General features: G+C 42.8%; 1 protein-coding gene across 3 annotated transcripts; it reads right to left on the minus strand.

The window, feature by feature from the left end:
* On the minus strand, window positions 1–14,463 carry LOC121328303 (probable G-protein coupled receptor 153). Of its 3 annotated transcripts, XR_005951669.1 has the most exons (6): window positions 13,914–14,365; window positions 9,475–9,904; window positions 6,716–6,905; window positions 5,365–5,552; window positions 2,386–3,977; window positions 1–2,349 (listed from the first exon to the last, which is right to left on the minus strand). XR_005951669.1 is itself a non-coding variant. In XM_041272912.1 (5 exons), exons 1-5 carry the CDS (start codon window positions 14,273–14,275, stop codon window positions 3,159–3,161), a joined length of 1,983 nt encoding a protein of 660 aa, XP_041128846.1. In that variant the 5' UTR covers window positions 14,276–14,463; the 3' UTR covers window positions 1–3,158. The 3 variants fall into 3 exon arrangements, 2 of the variants coding, with proteins under 2 accessions (XP_041128846.1, XP_041128845.1); XM_041272912.1 differs by having other exon boundaries at window positions 1–3,977; window positions 13,920–14,463; XM_041272911.1 differs by having other exon boundaries at window positions 1–3,977; window positions 13,914–14,463.
* Window positions 14,464–14,722: the final 259 nt, after the last annotated feature.

The following is a 14,722-nucleotide window of genomic DNA, read 5'->3' on the forward strand; positions in this document are numbered from 1 at the left end:
AATCTTAAAGGTTCTTAAAAAAATGTAAACCACCAATAAAGTTGTGAGTAAAACCCTTTAAATATTATCAATTTAAGACAAACGCAAATGGACCAAGAGATGCCCATCACCGCTAGGAATAGAAACATCACCAAGAAGAGATTGACATCAAGATGCTACGAACGTAAAATACACACAGAACAATTGAAACAGGGGCTCTTTTGCTTTTCTTCAAAACATTTTTTTTTTCTTTTGCAACAAAATTATCATTGAAACAAAACTGTGACCAACAAAAACAGCAAACATTATTGTGCATTAAACAGACAGTCGACTATGTACCGTTCAAGAATGGGCTATTTTACAGTTTTGTTGGCGTAATACTGTAAAAAAATTAATAAATAAACGTTCTTTTGGCACCAAACACACTCACTCTAAAAGTACTGCCATTTCATCATTTTGATGTAAAACACAACAGGGCCTATACAATTAAACAAAAAAAAAAATCATTGCACTTTTGCTAGTCTTCAATTTAAAATAATAATAGAAAAAACAGTCTGTATGTTACTCAAAATAGTCTTTTTTTTTTTGCGTGTGTTTAATTTCAAACCTTCATATAGTTTCTATCACGTTTACAAACAGAAAATTCCCACGGGAAATATTAAGTAACCGAAGCACAACCAGAACATCACAGAAACACTTCAGTGTTTCCTTTACAACTAAAAAAAAAAGAAAGAAAATTAAAAAATTAAAAAAATAACTTTGCAGCTAAAGTTAACTTTGCAAGTTAAAAAAAAAAATGTCTTCAAAATATTGAGCTTATGAGTCGCAACAATTAAAAGCAGTTTCTCTGTAACCCAATTCTCAATTGAAAACATGCCCAGAAACACAGTGAGTTGGGTTAAGGAACAGCAAACGCAATATGCAGTATAAAGATGGTTTGCCATGGGCAATAGACTGAGGAGCAGCAGCATTCCAATGCTGGCTCTAGACGTGGGGGTCAACTTTGGAAACAAATTTCTTTTAGGGTTGGTGTTACATAAGAGCAGGAAGATTCCAATGATCCAATGATTAATTCCAGGAATTCCCTGGGTAATCACCTTGCAGAAATTCCCCCCTGGATCAGCTTCCAGGTCGTAAAACATGCAGATTTTCTAAATAGACGAGCTGTCCTGTCTGTCGGCCCTGAAACAGAATGACCCACAGAAGCAGATCTATCAGAAAATCAGCATTTTATAACAAGACAGATATTGTGGGTATGGCTGTCCTAACAGTGGCCATGTGGAGTAAGGTGTCAGGACACTACTGAGGGACAAAAAAGAGTTAATGGCTCAAGTGAAATGTAGAGCCATACTGGAATCAACCAATGACATTTTAATCCAAACCAATACTGCTCCACTATTCATCATCTATTACATGAAATCATTTTTAAAAACGTTTTATCCCAGCTAATGCGGCCTCCCTCTTTTACTACCTAGTTTAATTCACTTGCTGCAGCAAAAGTCAGAGCCTTATAATCACAGCAGAGCTACTTACTGTTTCCACCTGTGACCCTTGCAAAGACTGGTAATCAGTTCTTTATATGAAGCCGTATGTGAGAGATGGTTCATTTACATGATGCAGTGTAACCCCATGAGTGCTAATTACTTGAGCCTAAATGCCAACCTGAATCAACTAATTAGCTTGACCTGGATTCGCTGGGGTGATGCCACCTCCATTATTGTAGTAAGGTGAATGCAAACTGTGGAATGGAATCAGTGCCGCACAACAAGGAGATTTGCATGTAGAAATGGTTTGAAATATCTCAAAGTCTCTAGCTGGTTTATTAAGTTCAATTAGCTTCTCATATAATAGCAACTCTGTTTCTGCATGATTAGGGACCTGCTTTGGTACTGTGTTCACTCTTCTATCAGGAGGTTTGAAGTCACACTCCCCATGTCCTGTGCTGGTACTCTGTGGAGATAGAACTAGTCCATACAAGACAGGACCTTGTGCTAACAGGGTGGAGGCTCCTTAACCGCCATGCAAAAGAGACATGAAGCTTTGAACCTCATCCCACAGACTGAATCCCTAACTGTGGTGCATCACCCCACACTGCACCGCTACACCAGGAAGCAAACTACAGAAAGTAACCTCAACCAGACACCCGGAAACACAATGACAACTTCAAACCCATCATGATCAGAAGAGGAGTGAAAACCGTCCCAAAGCCAGCTGCAAGTAATACACCAAGGAGTCCCTTTTCAGGGCAGCCAGCAGTAGGTAAAGCTGCAAGCTATTTCAGAACACCTTTCATTTGAACCACCAAAGACTGTGGCTTTTCAATCTGGAACTGTGCATTGAGCAGGGATCTTTATTATGAAACGAGCACAGCTCCAAGCTCTGCTATACAGATAGCTGTTAGAACACCTTTTGCATCTCTGTTCCCGTCCAAATGTAACGTCCCTTCATCAGTGGCAAGCCAAGTCATCAAACACAATGTGACATGGGTTGCTACTCTCTCTCACCGGGGGTAACCGATGCAATGCTTAGCTGTATTAAAACTAAAGGGATTTAGCTGTGGTGCTGTGCTTCACTTAGGCAATGGGATTCTTCTCAAGATCTCTCATAGCAGTGAACCAATAGGTTAATCTGACAAATACTGCGACATTATTGTGAACAAAACGCTCTTGGGTAGAATCTTCTAAAAAAAAAAAAGAGAGATATTTACATGGGTATTATTTTAAGACTCTAAGAAAGGGATAAAAATCTAGAGGAATGTGGCTTTGACCTTTTCGAATCGATTTCTGTTTGGCTGCACTGAATTTGCTTTCTATGTACAGCAAGTAGCTTTGCTCAGATCACATAGACCACTGTACTATTGCTTGCTGTCTTCTGACAGATTTCAAAAGCAGGAACGTAGAAGAATATGCGCTGGATGATGCCATAGGGCTAGAGGCCTCAGCTATCTGAGCTGGAGGGGATAAACACATAAATAGCTGAGCACAAACATTACACCCTGTTTCCAAAAACTGCCTCTTGTGTTATTCGGTATCATTCACAAAATCACATGTGTTTCTTCTTTGGTGCTTTTCTAAGAAGCTCCATTTTGATAAACTGATCCCATGACGCAAAACAGAAAAGGCTACAATCCACAGGCTGAGGAACAAGCCAACACAATCCAATAAAAAATCCTTTGTTCCTTAAGATGCTGACCCAATGGAATCGGAGTGAAACGTTACATATCCTGAGGAAGCAGAGGGAGAGCTTAAAAAACTGTTTGTGCTTCCTTTTCTCTCCATTTTAGTCAGTTTTTCCTGGCTGTTACTGCCCTCCAGGCCTGTCCTAAACCTTCTGGAGGAACGGTCGCCCGTCCGGTGGGCGTGGCTGAGCAGTGGCAGCTCCGAATGGAGGCCACTCCCTGGTTCCCGAGAGCCACGGATGTCCTTGGCACTCCCAAAAGCCCCGAAGCGTTGCCGCCCGCCTTTGCCATCGCAGGTAACAGCGTTCCCAGAGTGCTGGTGGGGTTCCGCTGCCCCCCTGGCCAGCGGACAGCCCTTCCCGTGCTCCGAGAGTCTCCGTAAGACTTGGGGCTCCCTCTCGAAGTCAGTGATGGGGAAGTGGGGGTACAGGATGATCTGCTGCTCATAGATGTCGGGGATCAGGGAGATGGCGGAGGCACGGCGGGGTGTGTGCTTGGGGCTGGGCAGGGGAGTCTCATCGATGAAGTTGATCACTTCATCCCGGCTGAAGCAGTTAGCACCCTCCTCCTCCTCCTCCTCCCGGGGCAGCTGCTTCAGAGACGAGATGCTCTCCTCGGATTTCCTCCGCTTGTGGTACAGCAGGCTTTCCTCGTGGTAGGAGACCAGGCTGCCTCTCCGCCTCTCGTGCCGCGGAGAGCTGTAGTGCGGGACCCCGATCATGTCCTCCGTGGAGCCCCAACGATGGAGGTAGGATGGGACCTGCACTGCCGTCCACATGCTGTCGGTCTCGTCGTGGGAGAATCTTCTTGTAGGGGGGACCTGGTACAACAGAAGGGGGAGGTATGAGATGCAGGCATTGCAGGGTCTAGAAGCCTGATAAACATGTGCAGTGGGGGTGTACCCTAGAAGTGCCACTGAATAATCCAAACACCATAGACTAATTCTTTTTATTTTTTATTAGAATTGATGTTTGCCCAGTAAAAACCTCCTAATTGTTGAATGATGTATCTAGACACTGCTAGGGCTTCCCAAATAATAATAATAATAAATAATAATAATAATAATAATAATAATAAAGCAATTGCCCAGAGATTGATTGATGCTAATTTATTACTGGAACATGTACTCACATCTCATACCGTACATACTGCTCTGATAACTATACAAGAAAAGAATTAAGTGACACTTTGATTTAAACTTCGTACTTGTAAAACAATCTATACGGTATGATAGCGCTATACTGTGCAATCTAATTTAAGAATAGGCTGTGGGAGAGATACAGTAGCTGCAGTATCAAATGAGAGCAGCAGGGGGCAGTAGATTGTGGGCTTGAGATGACAGCAGGTGATGGTGAAGTAAATTATTATTATTATTATTTTTTTTTACCATGAAGAAAAATCTACAGAGCTGTGAACAGCAGGGCTACGTGCATTTTCCAATACATGCTATGCCTGTGCATGACTGTAATAGGGAAAGGGGGGAGAAGAAGTCAGCAGTGATCAATATAAAGGCGCTTGAGCAATCTCAGGAGCTGCAGTGGAAATAAACGCTGGGCTCGAACCCTGACGGGTGGCGAGGCCAGGTGGCTCACCGCTCTGTGCGTTATTGCATTAAGTGGGGTTAAGAAGAAGGGTTTGTAAAAATGCAGCTTTGTCACAGACCAGTCTATACCTCTTAAAGGCCACCTTCGATCCAGGCTTTCTCCCTCAGCAGCAGTGCAATGCGACAAAGGGACTGCCTACCCGTACTGTGCATCCTGTATGTAGAGCGGATGATCTACAGTGCCGCCTGGTTATTCCGCTCTCTGACGTGAGATACTGAGGTCAGTGAGTCGATTAGCTGCCTGTGCACAGCAAAGTACCTCACGGTCATAACCGTGAATTTAAAATGTGGCAATTATCGAGAACTTGAAAACGACGAGGCAGCACTGTAGCCCATAAACTAGCTCCCCCACCCCCAGCCAAAAATAAAAAGGCACAGCAAAACCCCAAAACTGCACACAATATTCACAAAGCATTAGCAAACACAGTACCGTAATGCTTTCAAAATATGAGCCCTATTCGAAGCAATATGTGTGGGCGCTACCTCACGCAAGACGCGGGCTTTGATTTCCACAGGGAACGGTCATTTTCCACACTGTCTCGTTACACCTTTGCAATTCTACAGTGGTTTAAATTGATCACAGAAAAGATAAATGGGAATATACCTGCAGATACTGCATTTTATCTTCCTGCAGTTCCCTCATTGGGAAAGCCTGGGAGACGACCCCCCTTTCTATTGTTGAGAATTCATACTTGGCCATGCGGTCTACCGTCATGATTTCAGCGGTGCAGCTATAGTCATACGGTCTGTCATATATTAAGTCCGGATGAATTCCTCCATCCTGGCTGTTTTCTGCAAAATGCAGAAAGCATGTAGAATTAAAGAATTGCGCAAAATACACAGACAGACAACAAACAGACATACAGAGAGAAAAACAATTCATGTTTTTTTCTTTTTTTTTCTTTTTTTGTCCTCAAACCTTTTTTGAGTAACACCATGATGCAAACTCAGACACTTACAGGGTATCATTTTGTAAATACGTAATGTACTGTATTGTTCTGGTATTGTTGGCGGGACTGTTTGATTTTTGTCTGTCTTGTCTTGTCTTTTGAAAATCATGAGTTTGCAGGCCTACCAAGCTAATATAATTAAAAAAATGAATCTAGATATTTAAACTGGAGAAACTTCTGAAACCACACTGAAGTAAAAATTGACAAAGCATGCATGCACATATGATGTTAAAGATATTAAAGAAGAAAAGAAACCCTTACTCCTGGAGCAGAACTAAAAGCTGATGCAGGACCAATTGAAAGATGGAAGAATGGTATTTGTCATCACACAAGCAAGCATCAAGCCGTGCATGCAAGAAAAACGGACCTGTGCAAAAAGCGATTAACCCTTCATCTACCAAACCATTTCTTTGGTTAACCCATATCTAAAACTCCTAAACAAAACTGCAATTTTTCTTAGTTACATTAGCATATTCCTACTAAAATGAAGACATTTGGAATAGTTTAGTTTAGCGGGTGCCGCTCAGGCTTAACAAATGCGTCATTAAGAACCATTATTTAATGATGCTGAATAATACATGAACATGGTCTATAGTGTCTACTGTAAACTGCAAAGTGCTTTGTAATCTTGTAATTATGCGTGCACAAAGAGGCACACTGCAATATTCTCCCTCATAATAGACTTCATCCACTAAGCTTTAACTAACTGTTTGATATTCATCAAAGGGTTCTGTTGTTGGTTTATTTAGCCTTGCACAGTCCGAGACAGTTTCGCAGATATCAAACTTGATTTTATTCATTAAAACAGACTTTACATGATCCTGGTGAATAGGACTGAACAATGCTTTGTTGCCTAACAAACGACACACACGACTTCAGCTCTCCTTTTAGTGTTAATTGAATCAATACGCAGCCCCTAACTGAAGCCTAATACTGTATCCAACTTGGGTCCCTTCAGATGCTTTGGTAGCTTGAGGGTTAATCGCCATTCAGCCGTCGATTCACCTTCCTCGACTTCGTCGTTGGACATAATGGCCACGCACTTCTCCCAGACCATCTTCACGTCCGCTCTGTAGCGATCGCAGGCCCACAGGAACATGGGCAGCAGGATAGACTGGGCAATGGAACACCAGAGAACACACAGCACCATCCAGCTGTACGAACGGTCATACTTGAGACTGGCGAAGCTCACCACCTGTGGAAGAGAGACAGAGACGGGGCGGGGGAGAGTTAGGGAAAGAAGTGCGGACGTGCAAGTCTGGTTCAAGAGTCATCAAGGGGTTGTTAGTGTAACCGGGCAGAGGCTGGGGGTGGACCGGTGACCCCACACACCGCAAATGAGCGTCTTAACCGCTATGCAAAAGAGCCAGGGTCGTCTACATTTGTGGTGTTAGAACTTTCAACCTCATTTCACCGACAGGGGACAAGATGCGTATGGGCAGTGGATCACATTTAGTACATTGTAACTATGCATAATAACAATTTAAATACACATGTATTTATGAACTACTATGTAAACACACAGTAATTAGCAACACTTCATGTAAAGTGTTAGCACTTGTATTTTTTGTTACCTCAGCGTGTTGTAATTGAGTGTTGTATTTATTTAAAATGCAACTAAAAACTGATTATTTAAACTGATCAAGTCCAGTAAGGATGATTAACACACGCATCACCGATCCTTCCTAGGAATCTATCCTGCCTCCTGTGCATGCTACGGGCTGGGTCTGCAGAGGGTCGTGTCCGTGTCAAGTCAGTGCACCTCAGCCACCACTCTCTACACGGTTCTGAATGGGGAATGTGACTGGCTTGGCAGGCGACACATATTCACTCAGCAACTCCACAAGGGCACAAACACAAAACCCATTAAAATGTAAGAGTGTGCTGCTCAAGCCAGTTGCAGTTAGTGCTGAATGTACAGTGTGCTAGGTTACCAGAGAGAGTCTAGCTTGCCACTCTGCACAGATAGATAGGGTATGAATCCTGTACTGTGGTACAGTGTACACTGTGAGCCAGGAGGTCACAGAGCATCCTGAAGTGTCTGTGTTGTGTCATCAAGCAATCTAGACCTGGGTTGTTTCAGTAAAGGGAGTGGGAATCTAAAGCCATTTCTATGTAAGTCAGTCAGCACTGAATCATCACTTTTTGTCAAACCAGAACTAAATGAGCCAAGTGGACTTGCAAACTGCACTGTGAACACTATCAAACTCAGTCCTGAAACAAAAATGGAAAAGCACCACAAAAAAGTTCTTTAGCTCCCATATAGAATACTCATTTAATTATGCATTACACACCTAATAGAAGGTTAGCACCATACAAACCCAGGAGCCAATGAAACCGTGCGTGCTGCTGTATTCATTGTGATGAGCGCTAACCAGTTTTATATTGAACTAATTGAAATTCCCTGGCTCTTATCTGTCTAAGAGGTGGAGGGTTTGCACAAAACGCTTTAAAAAGGAATTCCGAAAACCAACAGAAGTCCATATAGAAATGTAACCCCTAGCACTCCGAATACTAAGAATAATTTGAAAAGAAAACTCCTCTCCTGTCTCAAGTGGATTTAATTTAAAGTCCAGGCTTTCAGGTCAGCATGAAAATGAATCAGGGCACCAGGGGACCAATTAAACTGCATTTGTTATTTATTCTGTTCTTGTGTCCCCAGTAACATCGGTGAAGGAAATATCCTGTAGGTTTCTTAATCAAATCATTCCTCCTGAACCCTTCTTCAGCAGGTATGAAGACACAAGCTTCTATAGAACAGCTAGTCACTGCTCCAAGCCATTGAGGGGTATTCAGGGCTGTGTATAATAAGCACTATAACCCTCCAAATCCTGTATTATAAATATCACCCACTTAACAATGCTAAATATATCTCGGAATAGCCCAGATAGTTCCTATTAGCGCCCCTTATTTTCAGATGGAAGCACATTTCACACACTCGTTCCTGACAAGGCTTTTAATAAATGGTGCTTATGAATAATTGCACAAGGCATAATATGATACGTAAAACTCATATTGATTTTCGTTTGCTATATCAGATAACTCAACAACACCAAAAATATATATATATAAACCTCCTTGCATGTCAAGCCTCCCAAAGTCCTTTCTATTTCTGAACTCTGAGAGCTCTGAAGAGCCACTCGCATTGATGGCAGTAGAGGAAAAAAAAACCCTCTCTCACAGTACAAGTAATCGATCTTGATTTCCATGACAGCCCACCTTAGATCACATTTTTATTTTTAAAACCCCACACTCTAATGGATCTGAAGAAGTGGTGTGTTGTGCCGAGGCTCTGTCATCAGAAGAAGGGCTTTAGAGTCAGCAGAGCTACAGCAGACCAGGTGATCTCCTGGATCAGCACTTGGACTGGCTTTTGCAACAACCTCTCAATCCTCATTCGTCATCACAGGTCTGACCAGCTAGAATGTCAGCATCAATAAGCTAGCACTTATTAACAACACCTCCCTACTGAAGATTCCTGCAAATGCTGGGGAGCTGTTTGTAGATGGGAATACTAGTAGGCATATACAGTGCAAATAAGCTTTACAACAAATAGTTTATTTAATAACATTACAGTAAAGAGATTTTTTAAAGAACCGCTTTAAGCACCTCCTTAACCAGTCTCCCGAACCAACAAGACCAGCTGAATAAAACTGCCAGCTCTGAGCAGCATTCCTCAGTGCTGGTCACTGCTGGAGTTTCCCTCAGTGCTCTCCACACACACACACACACGTGATTCAAAGACACAATTCCACAGCCCTTACCAGTATGGGGAATCCAGTTAGAAAATCGTAGATGAATACGATGCCGCTGATCAAGTAGGTGATTTGGAGAGAAGTCTTTAGGGGCTCCGAGCCGTCGATGGAGGACCTCCGCTTGCCCTGCGCATCCTCCACCACTATGGTGGGCACGTTGAACTTGTTCTTATCGGCGTTGTGTCCCGCGTGGATGAAAAACGTTTGGAAGAGGGCGATGCCAATGCAGATCACCCCCATGACCACACTCCCGCTGATCAGGAGCAGGAAGCACACCCCGAAGCCCAGGCCGATCTCCGTGACGATGAAGCGGCAGTCCCGCGAGTAGAAGCGCTCCGTAGTGTCGTGCCAACCCACCGCTGGCAGCGTGGAGAGAATGAAGGACACCATCCAGATCCCCATGACCGTGTGGACGGCTTGTTTCTTCGAGTTGCTTAACCTGCGAGTGGAAAAGAAAGGGAGAGACGAGTATGACGAGAAGAAACTCTAAAACTCTAAACACCAAAAACTGAGATGAATGTACTTCAGATCTGTTTCCATATAACCTGCTGCGGTTTAGACATTTGGAATGCTTTGCCATTGATGTTCTGAGTGCTAGATCTACATTCTCAGCAAAAACAATAGCTGTAGTTGCTTCTAAGAGGGATGTGTTTTAGAATAACCGTTAAAAGGGTTTGTTTTTCTAAAAAAAAAGGAATGAATTCTAAATGTGTAATAACTAACCTATACAATTTAACAAATTAATAAATAGTGCAAAATATAATATCCAAAATGCTAATCTGCAATAAACTACAGGAGTTTACTGCATGTATATCTATTTTTTATCATGAAATCTTCATTTTAGTTTTGTTTAACAATCCCTGAGACTAAATGCATTGCCTATTTTACGCTGTAGAAGAACGAGTTTTGAATTATTCATGGCCCCCGGGCCGAGACTTTATCCAACCAACTGAAGAATATCTCCTATTGGCAACAGATCTGATTACCTGGTTAGAATTGTGAGTGTTTTACAACATCATCTGCAGAAGCAGAAAGCGGAAAGTGTGCTTTTGCTGTTCTTTCAGTGTTTGGAGAATGCTATGCCCAGGTCCTGAAGCATCTCATTGAAACTCGGGTTTGTTTGTTATTCTGCTGAGATCATTTGGGATTCAGACTGGAATGCTTGTACGCTTTTAATGTTGCTGGTGGCTTGTCTTGACAGCAATGGGGTAAACTGAGCAACTAACCCAGGGGACCTCTCCTTGCTTTCTCTGCCACAAAAGGTCAGCCATGCCAGATGTTCAGAGCTCTCTGTGTAGATGCGCCTGACACTGAGATCTTAGTGCAAGCATGACTGACTCAGCAGGGGTATTCATATTAAAGCAGATGAAAGAATCTGATGATATTTTTTAATCTACTTGAATACAGATAACTGTGCAAAGCCTCATGATTCGTGTGCAATTATCTATGTTCAATAAAATTGGAGTGCAACGCAATGCACAAAGCCAGGAGCACAAGGCAGAATGGGTTAATGAACACTAGTCTTTCATCTCTGAATATCATGTATGAGATCGGCCTGAGTGTCTTTAGAGAAGTAAGAGCCAGCACCCTCTATTGATCTTTGATGGAGTGGCTTTTCGTTTTGCAGACAATGGACTACTACAGCAGACTACTGAGACCTGTGCTGGCCCTGCGGCCACGAAGTGAATAAACTAAACTAGACAGTACACTAGATGATGCTGTCGCTTACTAATCTAAAGACACCGTGGCTGATCCAGCCTGCATTAGACACGAATACAGCAGGTGATTAGCAAGGCTTAACGACTTAAACTCGAAGCATCTTAACACAGAACACAGCGGTATTTGATAAAGGCAATAAGAAGGGGTCAGGATGGTGTCAAACGTCATTAAGAGATAACTGTCTCTCAATGTAACTCATAACCAAAGACAAGAGGAAATGGACCGGAACAACCACAAATAACAGTACAGCAGGAAAACAAGGGCACATAATCCACAGCAAACACATGAACAAGCTGATCCCCGTGCCCTCCAGTAAATTGACAGCCATTGAAATGTTACGAAAGGGATTAACATTGTGCAAGACACCTGATGAATGGCTCACACCTGGCGACAGGACTGCCATTCAAACAACAATGACAGGCTTACTAAAAACAGCGCGCAGCTCAGAGACAGCGAGGTCCAGCAAGCCTGTCCCCTCTCTTTCTTTTACTCACTGGAGAGCACAACAAGAGAAGCAAAGTGCAGCATCAAACCAACCAAGCGATGCAGGCGAATATGTAAGCCAGTCCTGACTTGTTTAAAACCAGTAAGTGCCATTACTAGAGACGCTACCGCTAATCAATCAATCGATTATTGGTTGCCATGGCTTTTATTTAATTCGTTCATCGATGGATTGCTACCCAATGACACATGGTTTCCTTGGAGTTGCTAGACTGAAGCTCTTCCATTTAGATTTGACTTGTCATGATGAAATTCAATGTCTCATTGTTTTTTTTAACAATAAAGACTTCTCAATGTACTATATAATGCAGAAAATGTGCCACATCTGCCACGTCACATGGCACGCTTTCATTTCCTCAAGAGCAGCGGCTGACATTCCTTCAGTCAAGTCAGGAAACACGCACAGGTGCCTCAGTACTTGTTACTATATAGACCTGGAATTAAAATCAACTGTATAAAGTTGCACATTTTGCATGTGAACAGTTCTGTATAATAATATGCACATGCACGCATTCAGTTGTATTTATTAATACTAAAGTATTCTCAATGTTAGATTATTGTTGACTGTTGAAACTGCTGATTAAATCTCCAGCTGTTCCTGGGGATCCTGTCTCCCTTACATAAAGCAATGAAACAATCTACAATCTGGATGGAAGAAAACGAGACCTACCATATGCACCACAAGCGTTATGTCATTCTGGATCGTCTCCAGGCTGGTTTTCTCAAAACATATTAATGATTCGATATGACGATGCTGCTAGGGGGCAGTACAAAGAACTATGCAGTGCTGTGCCTGATATTTCTCGAGGTACTGCTTCCACGTGTTTGTTTTTTGTTATTCCTGGAATTGTTCCAAACTAAAGTGTATAATAACCTACATACTGAATGTGTTTCCAGTGTTATAAACACAGACAAGGTGAGGCAAGCCCCATGCAAAAGCCTGCCTAATCTGGACAAGCAGTTACACACCTGAAGCATTGCTGTTTGTCAGGGCTGTAGTCCCAAATCTGAAGGTACCAGAACGCCACTAAAATCTAGATTTTTCTAAAACAAGAATTATTAGAAGCCTACAAATTCACATTTTATTAGTAGACGGAACTTCTAGTAACACATATGAACAGGTCATGCATTTATCAAATTTCTACAAGGATTTCCACAAAGTGTTTTCAGAATGCTTTACTGTACGTGTCTGTGTGTCAGTGTCTAAGCTATCTATAGATGTCTGAGCTGCCTGTAGAACTTTGTTCTGATGTATTCCGGCTCTACTGGACCACTGCTGTTTGTGTATTACTTTGCTGTGTCTCTTTCCCTGGACCAATTAAAGCTTGCACAGAATATGCAATGTTCCTGCAAAATGCAAAACAGCATTTGGAGAATTTTACCTTTTAATCCTGGGACAGGACTGGGGGAGACCCAAACAAGTGACAGGCTGCTTAACAGCAAGGGAAGGAGTGAAGGTGGTAGTGGAAGGAAAAGTGAATACAAAGAGCCAGTAAAACGATAATCAGATACTGGGCCTGATTCACAAAACTCATTAAGAGTGAACGATATGAAAGTTTAGAATGCGTTTTGAACCACTTTAGAGATTGGTTCCCTGAATACACTGAATCCAATTTGTCCAAAAAGGATAAAAAAAGTTTTATGAATATCGCCCGGACATACAAAGCAAAAATAAAATAAAAATAACAACTCCACAGAAGCTATTTGCAGCACATACTTACACAATGTGCTTCAAAAAAACACAGTGCAGAAAAGCATAGACCCCCTGTAATGAATCCGAATCTCAGCCCATTGAATTGAATGGAAAGGCATGGGCTGGATGTGAACCACAAACCAAATGGTTCAAAGACAGATGCCTTTCCATTCAACTAAAGAGCAAGGTCTGTAGTCGAGAGACCAGTACGTGTCATAAGCTGATGCCAGTATTATTAACTCAGGAGTCCCCAACCCAGGTCCTGGAGAGCCCCAATCCCACAGGTTGTATGGGTGTCTTTACATCATCAGTGGATAGATCTGGAACTCATGGTAATCTTAACTAATTAAGCCAATCAATTAAGTTACTGAGAGCTCGATTGAACCGAAAACCAGAAGACCCCGTAGCTCTCCGGGACCAGGGTTGGAGACCCTTGTATCAACTCATCAGTCTTTAGGAGTAGATTCATTACAGTCCGACAAGACAGGAACAGCACAGATATAAAACAGGTAGTAGTAGTGACACACGTTCTTACCCATACCTGTAGTTGACAGGCCATCGGACCATCCACATGCGGTGGTAGGACAGGGAGGTGACGGAAAAGCAGGTAACCAGAGTCAGGGTGTAAAAGGTGGAGACAAAGACCTTACAGAGCCCCTCATTCCACTGGTAGTCCGAGTGCTGCCGGCGCAGCTGGATCACGGAGTACATGGTGATGGGGATGACCATGTTAAGGATGTGCGTGCCGGCCAGGGTGCAGATGAGGAACTCCAGGGGCTTCCATTTCTTCTGCTTGGCGCTGACGCTCAGTATCCCCCAGGTGTTGGCCAGGATGGAGATGCCTGAGCAGACCAGCCAGGCCACAGCGTTGCTGTTAAGGATCTCCTCATCATTCATGGTGGAGCGTGGAGGCGCAGACGGATGAGAGGATGATGAGGTGTACAGGCAGGTGAGACCAGACGAGAGCCAGCATCCTACTGGGCAGCGGGATCCTTCTGCAGGGGCCAGACGGAGGGGGCTGCTGACATAGTGATCCTGGAGCTGCGAAGAATGCCTCTGCCAGCCCCGATATGCAGAGGAGGAGCTGTCCTGCAATGAGAGTCAAGCAGAGGAATCCAGTTACAACATTGCAAGAGCTTCATCAGGTAGAAAGTACATACGCAAAGGAGCTGAACCTCTTGCCAAAGGATCCTGGAGTTAAGCGTTTAGCTGTGAAATAAAACTGGTTGGGACTATATATATACTTTTTATATATTACACTTCGATTGGGCTTAACTTCATTAAATTTTACAATTTAATTTTTTTTTTCGTTTTTTTTTTTTTTTTTTTTTTTTTTGCAAAATG

The sequence above is a fragment of the Polyodon spathula genome, chromosome 16, assembly GCF_017654505.1.
Source record: "Polyodon spathula isolate WHYD16114869_AA chromosome 16, ASM1765450v1, whole genome shotgun sequence".
NCBI classification, from domain to species: domain Eukaryota; kingdom Metazoa; phylum Chordata; class Actinopteri; order Acipenseriformes; family Polyodontidae; genus Polyodon; species Polyodon spathula.

Excerpts from the sequence above, each read along its gene's own strand:
- LOC121328303 (XM_041272911.1), bottom strand. The coding sequence starts at position 14,275 with ATGAATGATGAGGAGATCCTTAACAGCAACGCTGTGGCCTGGCTGGTC. Across the intron at positions 9,905-13,913 it reads CCTGTCAACTACAGGTATGG|GTTAAGCAACTCGAAGAAAC; the intron begins GTAAGAACGTGT and ends TTCCACTCGCAG. Across the intron at positions 5,553-6,715 it reads CAACGACGAAGTCGAGGAAG|AAAACAGCCAGGATGGAGGA; the intron begins GTGAATCGACGG and ends TGCATTTTGCAG.